General features: G+C 55.9%; 1 protein-coding gene across 1 annotated transcript; it reads right to left on the bottom strand.

Moving 5' to 3' along the window:
• Positions 1–14,409: 14,409 nt before the first annotated feature.
• Positions 14,410–17,694, bottom strand: TFEB (transcription factor EB). The gene is made up of 8 exons (XM_057423581.1): positions 17,381–17,694; positions 17,042–17,296; positions 16,869–16,949; positions 16,302–16,422; positions 16,071–16,127; positions 15,546–15,621; positions 15,257–15,404; positions 14,410–14,989 (listed from the first exon to the last, which is right to left on the bottom strand). The coding sequence occupies exons 1-8, from the start codon at positions 17,573–17,575 to the stop codon at positions 14,549–14,551; spliced, it is 1,374 nt and encodes a 457-aa protein (XP_057279564.1). The 5' UTR covers positions 17,576–17,694; the 3' UTR covers positions 14,410–14,548.
• Positions 17,695–18,327: the final 633 nt, after the last annotated feature.

Raw genomic sequence — 18,327 nt, 5'->3', positions numbered from 1 at the left:
ACTTGTACCCTTTGGAAAGGCCAGAGAGTCCCCTATGGCCTCTCACACCCTGCCCAGGGGCTGTTTTGCCAAGCTAGCTTGATCCCAGGGCTTCCAAGGCAATAGGTATTTGGGGCTCTACTCACTACTGCACACTGCAGCTACCATTATTCCCATTGCCTGGCGTGCAGAGCAAGTCTGGCCCCTCATCACTCTGGTACCCAAATCCCCAGGCTCCTGGCTCCACAGGGATGGCATCGGGGCTGGGAGGAGCCCCTTCCCTGCATCCCCATTCAGAACCAGCCTGCAGGACCAGCCTCTGCTTCCCTAAGCAGTCCCTGCATCCAAACACTTCCCATGGAGGAGTGGACACAAATATCCCAATCCCAGGTAGTATTTCTTGGTTGTTAAATGGGAGCTGTTGTGGCCACAGCCCTCAAATAGCCCCGTGGGTAGTTTCCTGCTTTAAAAGCTTTGAGCAGCCTTGCAGGAGGTTGCTTGGACTTGGGGACTTGCTCAGTCCCCTCTCTGTGCTTGCTGAGCACATGTAGCATCCACGCAGCAACATCCCATGAAGTCAAAGCTGTTCCCTGTTGTGGTTTATGTCCCCTCAGTTTTATGTTTACATGGAGTTATTTTCAATAAAGGGTTTTTTTTTGATTGCCTGAACTATTTCATGTCCATAAAGGTTGTTATTGAGGATGGCTCAATATGGCATCATCAAAATCGGATATGGCAGAGACAGAACGAAATCCCCTTTGACGACACTGTTGCACCCCACGATAAATTGTCACTTAAACCCTGGAGGAAACTCCAGGAAACAGCTTAGAATCTCATTACATTTTCTCCTAGGAGCAGGCATCCTGTGCCTGTGGGTGCTGGCACAGCCTCCTTGGAGCTCTCCTCCCAGTTGGTGATGGAGAGGCCAAATTGGAGGGGGTTGGTCCTACTTTTTGCCCATGTAGACAGTTTTGCTGAGCCACAGACCCAGTTTTCTACCTTTCCTCCTGCATGGCCTTCACACATGGCCTGAGCCCCTAACCCAGCCGTTTGTTCCCCTTCCCCAGGGGCTGCTATGTTCACCAGTACCTGGTGTGATGCCAAGGGATGCCCACCAGCAGCAGCTTCATCCCTCTGTGTTTGACTTGTGACAGTGGCTGATGAGGAGGCTTCAAGAAGATGCTGTGGCAGCGTGGATGTGGTCCAGTGCTGGAAGTAAGGGCCTGACTGTGCAAGCCCAAAGCACAGAGTTATTCATCCTTCCCAACCCTCTCCCTTTTCCCTATCAGATCTGGGGATATCCCCATTTACTGATGGGACATTAACCTGTGGGCACTTGGGATTACAGAGGGGCTTCTGCAATGCAGCTGCTCCGTAGCCGTCCCACCCTGGGATGGGGACAGTGGGACACCTTGGGATCCAGTGCCAGGCTGGAGGATATGGGTGGCATGTAGGTGAGTGTCCCAGCATGCCCAGGTGGGCAGGGGACAGACAAACTCCTCAGCAACCCCAGAACCCATCCAAGTGTGAAGCGATGACAAAAAAGAGGGAGAAAGATGAAAAACTAATGAAAGAAAACTCCATCAGCTTGTTCTTTTGCCAGTATCCCCAGGTCTAAAAGAAAAAACCCTGTCCCTTTGTCCCCTCGCTTGCCCTCTACAGATGCATGTGCAAAATCTAATTAAAATTTAGCAGAAGAAGGGGGGGGAAGAAATGACACAGGGTTTTTAGCTTTAAAAAAAGAGAAAAGAAAGATCTTTAACAAAGGCCATAATATTACCAGGGCTGATTCGTCAGCCGCTACCTGATAATATAGAGTTGAGCGAGCTTTATGAACGTTGGAAGCCTTGGCTCTTTGTTAATTACGGGCTTTGCTAATGATTTGGAATATTGGCCAGTTCTGGGGGATGTTGATGAATAGAGACCTCGCCAAGATTTATTCCTAATTATCTCATTTGTCTCCCTCCATTACTTTTTATGGCTGAAATTTATGGAGCTATTACCAGGGACCTCGCCACGGCTCCGAGATGATTTGGGAGAAGAGAGATGTTTAATAATAATAACAATAATAATAATAATAAAAAGCCAGATTAATAGGAAACCAATTACGCAGCAGCAGGCGGCAGGGGCTGCTCCCGGGTGACCCCTGGCCCCCGCTGTTCCCCTCCAGCCTCTGTGTCCCCAAAGGGAGCAATGTCCTTGCCCAGCAGTCAAGGGACACCTGGAGATGCTGAAAGAGCACCTGTAAGACTTGGGGAACTCCTTTTGGGGGACATGGTGGAAATCCAGCGTGGTTTTCCTGTGCGGCTTCTCCCTCAGGTCTCCTTCCTCCCATCGGATGATGCTCCAGCTCCTGCTGCAACCCAAGAGCTGGAGTTAGCGACAGCATCAAATGCCCCAAAGCATCCCAGGGATGTTCCTTTAACCTCCCATGCTTCCATTTCCCCACTCATCCCACCGAAATAAATCAATGCCTCCATTTGATCCTTTGGGCCATTCATAAGACATTTTGCTGCGTCCCCTTGATAGGGCACAAAACGCCTTGGCTGAGGTTAAACAGAGCATCCTGGTGGACTCAGGCTTTGGGTTTTCCACACCATCCTCAGTTTGGCTGCCAAACCAAAAAGGGACTTGCCAGCACATGCTCACCTCTGCCCCATGGCACACCCCTACCAACTCCAGTATGCCCCACAGATGCTCTGAGCCCCTTTACACTGCCTGGGTGCTGCAGAAGGGACTTTACACCCATTATTTCCCCTCAGTTTTTTTGCACCCAGGTGAATTTGGTGCACATGAAAACAGAGCTGCCTGGAACCTAAGGGAGCTCCATGTTGGAAGATGGAAAGTGATTGCTGTGGCATCAGTGACGATGGATGGGACATGGATGGAGCTCAGCTCAGCCATCCTGCCTGCCCAACACTTCCCCAGGGATCTTCACTTACACATCCCAGGACCCTCAACGAGCCCGCGGGGACCACAGTGATGCTCAGATCTCCCCATTCCCGTTTCACCCCGCTCTACCCGCAGTGGTGCAGGGTGAGGCTCAGGCTCCAGGCAGGGAGGCGACACCTCCTTCCCACCCGAGCTGCAGCCCGTCAACACAGATGGCAAAATCTAAATGTTATGATAAGGTATTTCTCCCAAATTTCCATCTTAATAGAATTACGAGCCTGTAATTACCCTACAAGCCTGAAAACCTGCCGGAATCCCAATTAGGAATCTGAGGACATAATTGGCCCCTAATTAGAAAGATTTGTCAAATGTGAACAATTTTCTCACCTCTTCTTTCTTTTCTGGTTTTTTTTTTTTTTCTTCCCTATTCTTTTCCTCTTCTTTTCCCCCTGGTGAAAACAGGGATATTTTCTTTGCCCCTTCACCTTTTCCCCCATAAACAGGGGCTGCAAGCTTCCAGCTCCGCATCCCGCTCCATCAGGTTCTTGGGAAAGATGGGCTCCACGGCAAGTGTTAGTGGAAAACTGCACTATTAAAAAAAACAATAATTATTAATTAAAAAAATAATTAAAAAATAAAAAGAGAGAAAAAGAGACCTGAAAAAACACAGCTTTGGGGTTTGATTTTGTCCCACACTAAGGATGGGCAGTGAGGCAGCTGCTGGAGCAGCTTTTGGGGCTGGGAGATGCAGGGAAGGTGGCAGATGCTGGGCCATGCTATGGAGCATCACCCTGTGGCTGTGATCCTATTGGATCAGAAGGTTGTAGGGCACCAGTGCTGGTGCGGAGATTGGAATGTAGAAGTCCTGTTCCCACATGGTTAAATCCCAAGCAATTCCTCTACCAAAACCAGGTAGTGAGCTTAAACCAGGCTGACACTGGCACAGACCCACCAGCCCCAAGCTCTGCAGTGCCCATTGAGCACACAGAGGGATGAGGTATGAAAATCCACCCTGGAGCAAAGCCCCATTTAAGGGAAAACCTTGCTGCCCCAGCGATGAGATGCTGCCACTGCCTGCCAGGAGAGATGGAGCAAGGCAGGAAAACCATTAAGAAACCAAGGGAATAAAGGGAGCAAGTGGACAGACCCATCTGAAGGGGGAAAAATGTCTCTTTGGGGAATGTTAAGCACGTGGCCATGGGGAAGGGGTCACAAGCCAGCCCAGAGCATGAGCTGCATCACCAACACATTACTATGAACAACCCCCATTGAGGTACCCACTCACCCCCATATCCCTGTCCCTCTGCCCAAACCCCTGTCTGGAGCCAAAGACCATCCCAGTGCCATGTGCTGGGAGCCCAACCACCCCTCCGTACCAGCCTTTACAGGCTTCCCCTTCTTCTTCCTTCTTCTCCTCCTCCCATCAGAGGCTCTTTAGTTAAAAGCTACCACAGGATGGGAGGGATGGGGAGGGGGCTAGGGGGAAGCCTGGTTTTCCTAATTAACAATTAGCACAGAGTGTGCTGCTAATTATGTGGTTCCATGTAATTAAGAAGCTAATTAGTGCGGTGTCAATTAAGATTTAATTAGTCCCCTTGTCAAAAAACACTTGAAAGCACAGTTTATACGTGAGTACTTCAATATTTCTCTGCTCTGTGCTGGTGCAGGGAGCACCCGGCTCTCCCCACTTCATTGATGCTGTCCTTTCAAACACTGGAGCTCTGGAACAGACCCTTGGTATTGATTCTGCTGGCGCTGGTGACGTGGCAGAGCTCAGCTTCCCATCGGGATAAGGCATTCCCTGGCTGCACTGGGCAAGCATGAAGCCTCCCTTGCCCTGGCCATATAGAAGTACTGAGGCACTGAGCATGGGGCTTTCTTCAGCATCATCTGCCATTAAGGAGCATTGGACAGCCCCACATTGCCCCAGATGCTTTTATTCTCCTGGTCATTCCTGCTGCCTCCAAAAATGACATCAATTTGCCTGAGAGCACGTCGATGCCCTGAGATAAACCTATGCCCATCAACTGGACCCACCACACACCTACAAAGGGACACCCTGACCACGCTGCTCAATGGAGCCATGCCTTAAGTGTGGCTTCACTGAGCTATAGACACCCCGTCCCACACACACACACACACACAAGGATGGGACAGAAAAGGGTCCCAAAAAGCCCCAGGGACCAAAGGTGGTGGCTGGTGATGGCAGAGGAGCAAGAAGGAGACATGAAGGAAGGATGGGGAAAGCCAGGGCGAGTGACACGCACCCAGGCAGCACCTCTGTGCTTGGTGACTGTCCCACGGCCACCTGCAGCATCCCAGCTCTTTCCTGCAGGGGTTGGGAGAGCCCAGGAATCCCTAACATCAAGAAGGGTGCAGTTTGTAAAGCATCCTCTGGAGGCAGCTCCAAGGCTCCTGAGACTGCAGGGAAAGAGCCAACCCCTCGCTGCTTTTCAACTTGAGGCACAAGGGCTGCTGGTGGAGCCGGAGCTGGGATGTGCCATGACAGCAGCTGGGAGGAGAAGCAGCTTCCATACGCCTTGGGAACCACTCCATGCCCTCATCCTGGGCACCTTCCCATCAACAGAGTCATAGAATCGTGGGATGGTTTGGGTTGGAAGGGACCTTAAAGCTCATCCAGCTCTAGCGCCCACCGAGCTCCAGCCTCCATCCAGCTCCAAGCCCCGTCCAACCTGGCCTTGAGCACTCGGGGATGGGGCAGCCACAATCTCCTTGAATAATGAGAGTTAAAACGTGATCTCCTTGGGCAGATAAAACCCTCCAGAAAACTGAGTTGTGCTTTTGGAAGCAAGACCCAAGCCTTCAAGAGCTGCAAAACCTCATTCAGATCCTATGTGACCCCACGCACTCGGGTCCAAGAGGTCTTTGCCATCCCCCCCACGGGGCACAACCTGCAGCACTGGCTCCGATGTGTGCGTTTATCCCCTTGTTTTAAAGGGAAGGAAAAGGGGATGGAGAAACTCAATCCCAAAGCAGCTGGAGCTGAGCCCAGCAAAGCGCCCGCTCCGGAGCTGCGTGGACAGAGGGACCCGGAGCGCAGGGAGCACTAAGGAAGCACAGGAGATGCTGGGATATTTTCTGCCCCCCCCTCTCTTTCCTTTTTCCCTCCCCCCTGCCTTGTACGTGGCTGAGCCTCCTGCTCTCCCACAACGGCTGCCAAAATACAGCGAGACAGGGTATAATTACAGACACTTACTGCGGCCATTACACCACCAGCACGGGCTGCGCGAAGTGACACACGACCCGTCAACTCCTTATTCACGCCATTAAGGGGACTCATTAGCATCTTCGCTCAGAAGCAAAATTACCCTCACTGCTCATTTCGAGATGTCATAAATTTTAATTTAGGACCCAAAGATAGCACAATGGGAGCGAGCTGGCGCTCCCCGGCAGCCGCTGCCTGGCTCGGGGAGGTGGAGGTGGTGGGAGGGAGGTTGGTGGTGCTGGAAGAGGAGAGGGGGGAAGAAAGAGAAATGGAAGGGTTGGTTTGATAGAAGATGATGGGGTTTGAAGGGGAGATGGGGAAGGAGGGAATGGGTGATGAGCCCCAAGGCTTGGCAAGTGCTCTGCCCCGCTGGAGGCAATGGAGGAGGAGGAGGAGGGAGCCTCCTGAAGGATGGGTGCTTCCCCAGGGGAACTGGGGCTATGAGGATACAGCAGGGATACAGCAGACCCCGAGTTCTGAGCCACTGGCACAGCCCGGCATCGTCGCGTTCCAATCCCCATCGCCAGGGGCTGCCCTGACACAGCAGCATCAACCAGGGCTGGGCACCGAATGGGTTCTGCTGGGAGATCTCCACAGGTTGGGTGGAAGGTTCCAGCCTTGGCTTCCCACTGGGAAGTGGGGATGGGAGGGGTAGGAGCCCAGGGATGTGATGCTGCAGCAGCAGGGAGCAAATCCCTGCATGAAGATGCTCTGCATGCCCATAGCGCACATCAATGGTAGACACAAACTGTCTCGAGCAATCCCATTACCAGCACTGCATCTGCCACCACTCACCAAGCAAGCAGAGCAGTGGGAACACTCAATCCTATGGGGTCAGCTCAGCCCAAGTCACCCCTCAGCTCTCCGGTTTCACATCCCGGACCTGTCAGGACAGGATGTTTGCAGCCTGGGGCTCAGCAGAAGAGTGGAAACATGCCATAGCATCCCACAACACAGTGGCTTTTATTCTGGGGCTGTTGGACCCACATCCGAATGGGAGGCTGTAAATGTTCAGCCCATCTCTCCTTCAGCCAAGCCCTTGATAAGCTCCCTGCCAGGGTTTTGGTACCCTACCCACACCAGGAGGTGAGCACGAGCATCTCTTCGCTCCCACCCCAGCCTCTGGGTGCTCGCTTAAACCTTCCCAGCGAAGGACAGACACCTCCTCCTCCCCTTCCCTGCAAACTCAGGCAGGACCAAATGCAATTACAAACCCTCTTCAACTTCACCAGCTCCCAGGCTCCGTGATTAATGAGTTCAAACAGCCACATCCTTAAAAAACGAGGGAGGGGGGAGAATTAGAAGGGAAGCAGCTCCAATTAGAGGTGGCTGAGGGACTCCGGCCCACTCCTGTGCTATAAGAACATATATCCAGAAAGGTTATGTTAATTTTTAATGTACAAGGCTGTAATTAATTTCTGGGGCTGCCTGGATTAGCAGAGAGTGTAAATTCCAGCCTCAGCTCAGGCTGCAGAGAAACCAGCACGGCTGAGGGCTCCCCAGGGCCAGGAGCAGCACCGTGCCAAGGCCACAGCATTCAGTGGCTCCTGAGGACCCCGTATCCCCACACATAGACCGGGCAAGAACCCCTTTGCCAGCCCTGGAGCGTGGAGCTGGTGGTACCAGGGATGGAGCTGCCATGAAGGGTCTGGCCACCCACTCCACCGTGTCAGCCACTGGAGATGCTAAAGCATCCAAAGGCACTTTGGAAAGGTCGAAATGCAAACTAATCCCTGCAACGGCCTTTGGAGAGACTGCATGGAAAGGGTCCGGACCTGGCAGGCTGGGATCATGTGGCCTGGAAATACAGTAAGTTTTTAAAGGGGGAAAAAAGGCTCCATTATTCTCCCATTAAACTCTCCCCGGCTCTCCCCCTTCTCTCCCTTCCCTCTGTCAGTCTTTCCTTCGCTCATTGACTTCCCCCAGCCTCTCCGAAGACAGATCGTTCCCTTAATCACTCTGGAAAAGAACCCCAAGCCGATATAATATTATAATTAATTAATTCACTAAAAAGGTATTAAATTTCTTTTCCCCCCTGTGGATATTATCTGAATTCATTGACCTTTAGAAAAATCACCCTCTAATTGTAACCAGGTTCAAGTGCATTTCCAGCCTGTCCCTTTTACATTAATAATATCTTCCAGGACTCCACTCGGCTGCTTAAATATTGTATAAATTCCACTGCCCCCTCAAAAAGGGAGACAGAGGAAGGCATGAAATGAAAACTATGAGCTGATTAAACCAGCTCTGCAGTGATGGGGGGGAAGAGGGAAAAGAACTCCATTGTAGCATGGGAGATGGGCAAACCCACAGCGGGACCCTCAAGAAGCTGGGGATAAGGAATTCCTCACTGCCAAGGTCCCCGTGGTCACCGGCTCCCAGGTTGGAGGAAAAATCCCAGGATTGGGGTGGTTTTCCTGGGAAAGCAGTCGCCAAGCACCTTGGGGTGCAGCGTGGTGGGAGAAGGAGTCCCAGCGCATCCATTGCAACCTCCTTGGGGTGTCTGTGTGGCAGAACTGGTTTTCCAGAGGGATTCCTGAACACCGAGACAAATGGAGCACTGCTTGGCTCAGCCCTCCTTTGGGTGCCAGCACTTCCATGCGCTCCAGGGCTGCTGCTCCCTGCGGTTCCATTGCTGCATCCACTGCTCTTCTCATCCCAGGTCCTCTTTTCTGGTTGCTCTGCTGCTCTCAGCTCAGCAAGGCCAATCCAGGCAGCAATTGCTCCAGCATCCAGCACTGCAAAGCCAGTGTCAGGCATGGAAAATCCAGCTGAGCTGCTGCTGTTAAGTCTATGGGGAATCCCAGGCCAAGCTCCCCTGGCAGAATTCCCAGCCTTGCCAGGGCCGGTGGAGTGGGGCCATATGGCTCCAGTGGAGACTGGGGGATGCAAATTCCTGCTGCTCTACCCGTTGTCTCTCATTCCAGCTGAATCCAACCCATGGGGCTGTGCTCAGCCAGCCGGGAGCCAGGGATCTGCTCTCTGGAGCTCAAGCCTGAGGAATTTGCATCCCCCAGGGAAGGGGGCCTGCTCCAGCATCACTGCTTCACGTGAGCTGCCAGCAGTACCACTGGCAAGGGCCAGGTCATCTTCCTTGAGCCAGCCCCTGCTTGGTGAGGAAACCAAGTCATGAATCTTCTCCATGTCCTTCTGTCCCTCTTTTTCCTCCTCCCAGGGCTTTTCCCAGCATATCTGTACCCCTCTTACAACCATAACCACTCTTCAGCCCCAGCTCTGAAGGCCCCTTGCTTTATAGCACCCAAAACCAAGCACTGAACTGTCTGGAGGGGCTCCATGCAGAGCCCAAAGGGGTCCCTGACCCCAAGGCTGCTGATGGAAATACAACAGGCCAATGCATCCAGGGAATAACCCTTCTGAGCCAGAGCCTCGCCCCAGGACCAGCTTGGCCCCTTCTCCTTGGAAGCAATTTCTGGACAGGCATCAGAGGTTTTCCAGTCTCTCCCTCTTTATTGCATGCAAAGATTTACTTGCAGAGATCTGCTTTGATTTCTCAAGCCAAGGTGGCTGCGCTGCCTATTCCCCCACCTGAAAAAGCCATCCCTCCCTCCTGACCTCATCCCAACCGTTGCCACAACAACAGAGGACTGGGGCTTCAGATGGGGACAGAACAGCAGCACCAGAAGTGCTCAAAACACAGAAGGAGCTCATGAGAGCCAGGAAGGAAATGAGACATGGGGAGGAGAAGGAAAACTCAGCGAGAGCCCAGCACCGCAGTGGGGGGGGGGGGGGGTCTGCCAGGCTACAGGACCAGTTGGTTCCCCCCCAGGGATGCCATGGAGCCATGCAGGGATGCCTTGATCCCGGAGAGCCCAAATCACTTGAGAAGGGGACTGGAGACACATTTGTACCGCGGTACTGAAGGATGGTGATGTGGAGGTCGCAGCTCTCTCTACACACATCTTTGCTCTCATACAAGTCCGATCTGATGATAGAACCAATGAACCCAACTCATCACTAAGACCTTTCCATAGGGAAGACCAAGGGGATGCGGCTGCATCCTCGTGGTACCACGGCTCAGCCCATCAGTGGGCTCTGGTCCCATCCCACTTGAGTGCTGGTGCTCATCCCCCTTCACTTCCCCAGCCCGGTCCATCCCCAGCCTCATCCAGGGCTTCTCCCCTTTCGCATCTTTTGCTGCCACTTCACACAGGTCCAAGTCAAAGCCGCTTCAAAGAGGGGACGGTGCCGCTGCCCGGCGGTGGGTACCGGGAGAGATGCTCTCTCTTACGGGGGGGGGCAGCGATCCCGGGGGATGCTCTGGGTGCTGGGGCCCGGCGAACCCCGGCAGCAGCCCCGGGACCGCCCGGTCCTTGCAGCGGTTCCCAAGGGAGGGATGCGCTTCACTGCGCTCCGACGGCACCGGGGACACCGCGAGGGGGAAGGACGCGGCCCCGGCGGAGCCCCGCTCGCTCCGGCAACCATCTGGCTCTCCCTGGTGGCCGCTCAGCCCCGGTGCAGCCCCGCCGGTCCCCGGTCCTAACCCAGTGATGGAGGAGGGGGACACACACCAAGTAATACCCCAAAACTCCCCCGGTGCGATGACTGCAAAGCGCTGCCCGGTACCCATCCCACTGCTCCGTGTGTGCATCCATCCATCCATCCATCCATCCATCCATCCATCCATCCATCCATCCATCCATCCCGCGGGCAGAGCCCGGCGCAGCTCATCACACCGCAGCTCCAGCACACCCGCCCTCCCTTTTATATCCCACTTGGAGCCCAGACACCGTTTTTTCCCTGTCCGTGGGTGGCTCAGGCTGTAATTAAGAGCCCTTCTCCTGTCTGCCCCAGCTCCCGGCTCCAGCAGCCTCTGTTCAAGCAAAGGGAACCTCCTTCTGTCCTCTCTTCTCCTGCATCAGTTCATTTTTCCCCTCCCTTCAGAACATCAGGGGATGACAGCGCTCCAAGCCAGGGGCTTTTGCATTTCTGAGTTGGTTCTGTTAATTGGAAGGAGGGTTAAGAATCTGCAAGGTCGTTTCAATCTACATCTGACCTTCAGAGTAATCCTCTATGCCAACACCAGAGCATGTCATTAAAATGAGGCCCCTCTACCATATCCCGGCATCCCTTTATTCTCTCCTTGCGCACATTAATTGCTCATAAGTTGATTTGATCTCCCTCTTCTGCAAGAAGTAAATTGCCCTCTTATTTCGCCATTTTCATCCTGTTTTCTTAATTAGGCCCTTAAAAACCTCCAGGGCCTCAGCCGGGCCGCAGGCCTCGTCCTGGGAATAAATTCTGATCTCAGCCTGATAAAGAGTGAGCAAACGCGGAGCTCCAACAATGTCATCCTCTCCCCTGCCTCCCGCCGCGCTATTCTCTTGACATGAAAAGGCTATCAGTTTTTCCCTGTGTTAATATAGGAAATAATTCACACTTCAGGCGTTGTTCTCTATTTAGCGCTCGCGCTCCCCAGATAAATCAAAGCAGGGAGGGCTGGGGGATTTTGAAGGGTCTGAAACTCCTCGCTTTTCCTCTGCCCCCAGCCTCCTCGAGCTCCTTTTTTCTCCCCTTCCTAATAAACTTCCCAAGATTCGCCCCTGTGGTTTTCCATCCTGGCAAGTCCGTTTTAAGGTGGATTTCCCGTGTTTTCCCTCCTGTGTGGGGGTATTTAACGCCGTCGCAGCAGGGAACAGGGGCAGCAGGGCCCTGGCACGTGGCTGCGCGTGGAGGGTCTGCAAACATGGCATGTGATGGGTCTTGCAAAAGCATGGGCTCAGCCCCCAGGATGCTTTATAAGGTTCATTTGCCCCTTTGCTGCGAAGAGGATATGGGGAATATCCTGCCCCAAACCCTGCCTGCATCCATGCCCAAGCCCCCAGAAGGGTTTCACAGCACCCAGGGGTGATGCTAAGCCAGCCACATTGAGATGGGGAAAGCAAAGCCCCCCCACAGCCCCATGCTTGCTCCAGGTGCCACCCAACAGGCAGGAAACACACCTGAGCTCCTGGGATGGCTCCAGCATCGCTCTCACCCAGCACAGAGCAGGATGGGTACCACAACCCCCCATTTCCAGCACCATGCTCAGCCTCGGGGACACAGCTCCTTCCCACTCAGCTCTCTGGGGCCTTGTGTCTATTATTAATCAGGGGGCCAAGCCTGGTTCCAATTAAGCCATCAGCAGATAGGTCAGCACCTCCAATTCCCAGCACCGGGAGCTGGGGACCTCCCTGAAGCATCCCTCCGGAGGGACCCCAAACATCCCAAACCACCCTGGGACCAGCTGAACAATGGGAACAGCAGTGCCTCCCCCTCTAACTGAGCCAGCCAAATACATCCCAGCTCCCAAGCAGCCCCCTATATCCCAGGCAACCTGCTGCAAGGCAGGGATGCTGCAGCAGCCCCAGCTTTGGCATGGCCACAGCATCCCAGGGGGAAAGGGGCTCGGGCTCCCTCCCTCCTGCAGGCCAAGAACAAACAGCCCACACTGCAGCGCTCCGGGATGTTGTAAATAAATATATTTTAATGATTCTTTCTCCATTCCAGTTCATTCTTTTATACATTTATTTATAAAACAGTAGTAAAATTTTTTAATCAGAGCACAGTGCATTAAAAAAAAAAAAAAAACAACCAAACAAAACCCCAAAAAGATTAAAAACAACAAAAAATAATCCACAACCGTTTCCTCACGGGAGATGCCACATCCTGTGCTGGCATCAGACAGTGCCAGAGCAGGATGCCGGCCCCACACGTGCCGGGTACCACCAGCAGAACCACCCCATAGCCACGATAATCCCAAGCGAGCAGGGATCTGTATCCCACCCTGAGGCACCCACACAGCCCTTCTGGTGTCCACGGATCCCCACACCCAGAGGTAACCCCATGTCCTGAGCTCAGTGTGCGGGTGCTGCGGCCCTGCCAGGGGATGCTTCTCATTACAGGCACTAATGGCAGTGCAGGAAGGATGCCGAGGCCTCCCGGGAGCACACAGTGGGGAACAGCCCCAATCCCAGCTGCAGCCCTGATGGCTGCTCCCTTCCCTGCACCCTGAGACACCTCCAGTGCATCCTCCCTTGTCCTTTCCCCCTCTCCTCCCCATCTTCTGCACTTCCCCACACCCTCATGTCCCATAGGCACCTCTGCAGGGGGCACCGGGGCTGTTCCCCACCTCCCAGTCCCAAATGCAGCCACCAGTGGAGCTTGTCCCTACTTGGCTGGGCTTTCCCTTCACTGTCCTAACCTGGCAACATCCCCCATCCTTGGTCCAGGATGCTGTGCTCTCAGGCAGGATCCCAAAGGGGTCTTCTCTCCCTGGCCTTCCCTCCTCTCCCTGAAAAAGTTCCTGTGGTATTTTCCCTATGAACAGTGTCATTCCCCCCCCCCCCCCCCAACCCCAAACCCTGAGCCAGGCTGTGAAGGCAGAAGGTGACAGAGCCCAAAGCAGGTCCCCATCACCGAGGCATCCTGGCTGCGGAATAAGCTGGTGGTGCTGGGAACAGAAATAAACCCCACGAGCCAAAGGCAAAGGAAGCAGCAGCTCAGGTTTGGCACAAACCACTCCCTGATCTCCAGCCACAGCCGGGACCTCCGTGCCCAGCTGCGGGGCAGGACATCTGCTTGCCACAAATATCCCCAAGGAAAAGCATAAAAACCCCTTTATCCTTCCCCCTGAAGAGCCAGGGCTTGGTTATGGGGCAGAGGCACCTCTGTGGGGTTGTCTCAAGAGAGGCAGAACATCACCCGGCACCATGCAGCCCCTGTCCGGAGGCCAGTGAGGTTTGGGGGTGGTGGATGCTGCCAAACCCCCAGGAGGCAGGGGTCAGGCCACAGCAATCATTGACCAAACATCAAACACCCTGTCCCAGTTGTTCTGGAAGCCTTCAATGTCAACCCCAAACCCAGAGCCTCAGCCTCAGCTCCCTCAGACAACACCCCGGTGCCCCATGGCTTAACGTGCTCCAGTTAACACCTCGGAGTGCTCTGAGGAAGGAGGAACCATGAAGGACGTGGCAAAGGGAAGCATCCACGAGGCTCAGAGGCTGGGGAAGACTCATTGAGGATGCAGGCTCCAGGAGGCAGCAAGGCAGACACAAAGCTCTGAGCATCGTCCCTCTCCTCCCAGGGAAGGCTCCTTGGGCTCCGAGCAGTGCCCTGGGGAAGGGGCTCGGTGTGGCAGGGGGTTGCTGAAAGGCAAAAGCAGCCGGGAACACGCTCCCGGGATGTGGCATCCGCAGTCAGGCCAACGCCACGGCAAGCCAAGGTCGGCTCCAGCTCCCGGCCAAAGAAAAGCTTGCGAAAGACACGGCGGCACCCGGCGAGCCTGGCTCCGAGCTCTCCCCCCCACACCCCGTTGCATAGAGAAAAGGTTCTCCTCACTCCTACGTAGATTCAAGTGCACGGCAGGACGGGCTCCTCCTATGGGAAGAGGGGCCGGTAACTTCACCAACCAAACCCGAAGGTCCGGTCCTCGCCCCAAGCGTCGGCTCCTCGTCACAGCATGTCAGCATCCTCCATGCTGAAGCTGCTCCGGCGACTGCTGGCCTTGGAGGCCTCCGGGGACATGGCTGAGAACAAGGGGTCGGAGGCCAGAGGCAGCATCGTGTCCTGCATCAGCATCAAGTCCAGCTCCTTCTTGGATAGGGATGGGAAGGAAGCACTGTGGCCAGGCTCCAGGCTGTCTGGGAAGCCCCGGGAGCCGTCGTCGAAGCTCAGGCTGTGGGTAAAGTCCAGCTGGTGGTAGGGAGACTGGGGTGGTGGAGGCAGCGCGGGCTGCGGCTGCGATTCGGGGTCCAGGGCAGGCAGCAGTGGCTCCAGTGTCCCCTCGTCCCCACTGGCTTCTTGCTTGACGACCTGCTGAGCCAGCTCGGCCACATTGACACCCGAGGGCGAGGAGGTGGGCAGCCCGTGGACGCGCGCCTGCATCTCCAGCTCCTGCCAACAGAGCACAGGAGGGCTTTGGTGGGGATGTCCCACACGGAGGCGGCAGGAACAGAGGGACCGAGAAGCTCACTGGGGAGCAGCACAAGAAGAGCTGAAGGATGGAAAACGGTGACCCACGCAAAGCTCAGCGACACTCGCTGCGGTCAGGTTGGCTGAAGACTTTGTTCCTGGTGTGACTTGACAGCAGCGAGAGGGAGGAGAGCCCCTGCTGCTCGTGGGGCTGGAGCAGAGCAAAGGGAAGAGCACAGGGAAGCTCACCTGGATGCGGAGCAGCAGCTGCTTATTTGTCATCTCCAGACGCCGCGAGTGATTCTCCAGGTCTCGTGACCTCTGCAGGTCCTTCTGCATCCTCTTGATGTAGTCCACAGACGCCTTCAGGATCGTCCCTTTGTTCCAGCGCACGTCCCTGTCGGGCAGGATGGAAACAGAGATTGCCACCTGCGTGCCAGCAACGTGAACCCTCGCCCCTGCTCCACCAAAGAGCTCCTCTGCAAGTATCACCCGCCCCTGAGACCCACACTTATCCCAGCCCCACGCCGGTACGTACAGGTCGTTGGCCTTGGGGATCAGCATCCCCAACTCCTTGATGCGGTCGTTGATGTTAAACCTTCGCCGCCTCTCAACTGCAGGGTGGGAAGAGAGGGATGGTTGTGAAAGAGGCATCAGGAGCAGGAGGAGCCCCACAGCCCCCAGCGACCACACTGCTGCTCCTGGCTCATAGGGCCGGGAGCCACCAACGTGCCCTGGGCAGACCCTCTGGAGGTGGGGTCTCAGGATGAGAAACCTTTGGGGTGAACCCTTTGGCACCGTGCTCCCACCCATTACCCCATGAGGTCTGACCTTCCCCCAGTGACAATGAGAAGGACAACAGGGTGTCTCCTGCACCGCAGGTATTCGGCAGGGATGGGAAAGAGGGATCCACGGCAGGGGGCTGTGAGGGTGAGGTGGGATGGGAAGGGAAGGGAGACCCAGCTCAGAGAGAGGGGGAACGAGAAAGAGGAGTGATGGGGAAAGGGTGCAGGGTGGCACAGGGGAAGCCACACCGCTCCCGAGCAGCCAGCACTGAACTCACTCAGGTTGTGATTGTCTTTCTTCTGGCGTTCTTTAGCCAGGGCTCGGCTCTCAGCATCTGCAATCGAGACCCACACCATCACCCAGAGGGGACAAGGCTGCATCTGACCCCACGAGCACCACGGGCTGATGTCGGAGCACCCCGGCACCCCCAGAGCCGCCCTCCCCACCCACAGGACAGGGCAGGTCTGGCACTCGCCATCACCCCACCAGCTCTGGGCTGGGGACGTACCTGTCAGCTCTCTCTTCTGGGTGAGATCAGCGGGGCAGGAGCTGCTGGTGACACCTACGAGGGAGGCTGTCACCTGGGGGTCCCCGCTATAGACATTCATGTGACTGCTGGACATCGGGAGCTGGAAACCAGAGGCACAGGCGGGTTAGCTCCATGCGGGGCTGCAGGAGCGGGGCGCAAGCCCGACTGCTTGGCCTCTGGGCTGCGAGTGCGCAGCCCGGGCAGGTGGAATCGTCTTCCTGGGCCCTTAAACCAGCTATAATCAGAGCAGCAAAGAAAACAGGACTTCAAAGGGCGCAGCTGATCCCCTCCCACGGCCAACAGCTAAAATAGGGCAGATGAATCACATCCGAGGAGGGCTCGGCAGGATGAATGCCACTGGGAGGCACAAGCTGCCACACGGATGTGACCCGGGAGACGGTGCTGCTCTGAGGAAAGCTTATGGCTGCGAAACCTGGGCTGGCACCACTGCAGGGATGTGGCAGGACAGGTCCCCTCTGTGCCACCTGCAGGCACGGGGTTGCCAGATCAGGCCTGATCTCTTCCTAACGCGCATCAGAGACTCACCGTGTTGGGCATGTGGACTTCGGGGTTCATGTAGCCCAAGACGTCATCCAGGCGCATGATGTCATCGATGACCTCATCAAACTGAAAGGGAAAGGTGTACGGTGCCAACGCACTGCTCTGCCTGAATTTCCAGCCCCTTTGCATCCCCCAGCAGCTCGGCGGCACCTCCTCACCTCCCGCTCCGGGTTGGAGCCGATGTTGAGCATGGCCATGGGGCTGTTGGGCGCGCTGTTGCCCGCCGAGGAGGACATGACATGGCTGGCTCGGACACCAGGGGATGCAGCGGGGGGCGGCTTGGGAGAGTGGCTGATGGGACTGACGTGGGCAGCAAACTTGTTCCCATAGGTTTCAGAGAGATAAGCCTGAACCTTCTTATCCCGTGACTTCTGCAGGTGGTACGTGGTGGGGTTTTCCAGGTAGGACTGGACCTGCAAGGAGGAGACCAACCATCAGGGACCCCGAGGGGTCCCCCATATCCCCTCATCCCCACTGGCTGCGGGGACACACTGTACCTTGAGGACCTCTCCAGGCACAGGCGGTGGGGACTGGTAATGGACAGGGGTGTTGATGGCCGGGGTGGAGGCCACCGGCATCCGCTGCTGCTGCATGTAGTTCATCATCATCTGCTGCTGCATGCGCTCCCTCTCGGCCTCCTGCTGCGCTTGCTGCTTCATCAGCTCCATCCGCAGGCCGATGCGGGACGCCATGGTGCTCCGGGGGGGTGGGATGCGGGCGCCCGCCGAGCACGGAGGTGACCCTGAGAGGAGGACACGGCACCTCAGCAACAGGGAAACTGAGGCACGGGGAGGGCGCAGACACCCTGTACCCCCCGTACCCGCAGTGACCAAACCATGACCGTCCCCGTGCCAGACGGACGGGTCTGCCCTCTCATCGCAGCTCCCCACCATGCCACCCCTCTCCTTGGGGATCACTGGGGCACCCAGAAGGTGACAAGGAGGGGGGGCAGCGAGGACCCTTGCACCCGTCAGGTCTGGACTCACGTACTGCTGGGGTCAGCCGGAGCCTGCTTTGTGCCACCAACTTCCGAAACACTGGAGCAAAGCCCGAAGGGATGGGAATAAATCAGAGCCCAGGAGCGGAGCGAAAGGGAAAGAGAAAGCAAGGGAAGAGCAGGAAGAAAAGGCCGGCGGGTGCCAGGAGCCAGGGGCAGGGTCGAAGCCTCAGCCTGAAGCCCTTGCTGAGGCACGGGGTGAACAAGGCAGCTTCTGTGCGGGGCCGGCACGCGAGCGCGGCGCCGGGGGGAGGCTGCGGGGCCCCCGCTCCGCACAGACCGGCCCTTGTTCACCCGTACAAAGGGGACGGCGGCCCATGGAGGTGGGGAAGGGGATGCCGGGGCTCCGGGTGCTGCCTGGCCCTATGAGGGTGGCTTTCCCATGCGGGGCTGGGATGGGGATGCGGGAGATGCTGTATGGGATGGAGTCTGGACCACAGCACCCGC

Source organism: Pezoporus wallicus, unplaced genomic scaffold, assembly GCF_028554395.1.
Source record: "Pezoporus wallicus isolate ANWC-B61680 ecotype Strahan unplaced genomic scaffold, APGP_CSIRO_Pwel_v1 contig_13071, whole genome shotgun sequence".
NCBI classification, from domain to species: Eukaryota; Metazoa; Chordata; class Aves; order Psittaciformes; family Psittacidae; genus Pezoporus; species Pezoporus wallicus.
The sequence above is the reverse complement of the archived record's forward strand: the minus strand, read 5'-3'. Positions and strand labels throughout refer to the sequence as shown.

Bases quoted from the DNA above. Each gene is read 5' to 3' on its own strand.
- TFEB (XM_057423581.1), bottom strand. From the start codon at position 17,575: ATGGCGTCCCGCATCGGCCTGCGGATGGAGCTGATGAAGCAGCAAGCG. The intron at 16,950-17,041 runs GTGAGGAGGTGC...TTTCCCTTTCAG, and splicing joins GCTCCAACCCGGAGCGGGAG to TTTGATGAGGTCATCGATGA. The intron at 16,128-16,301 runs GTACGTCCCCAG...TCTCGATTGCAG, and splicing joins CCAGAAGAGAGAGCTGACAG to ATGCTGAGAGCCGAGCCCTG.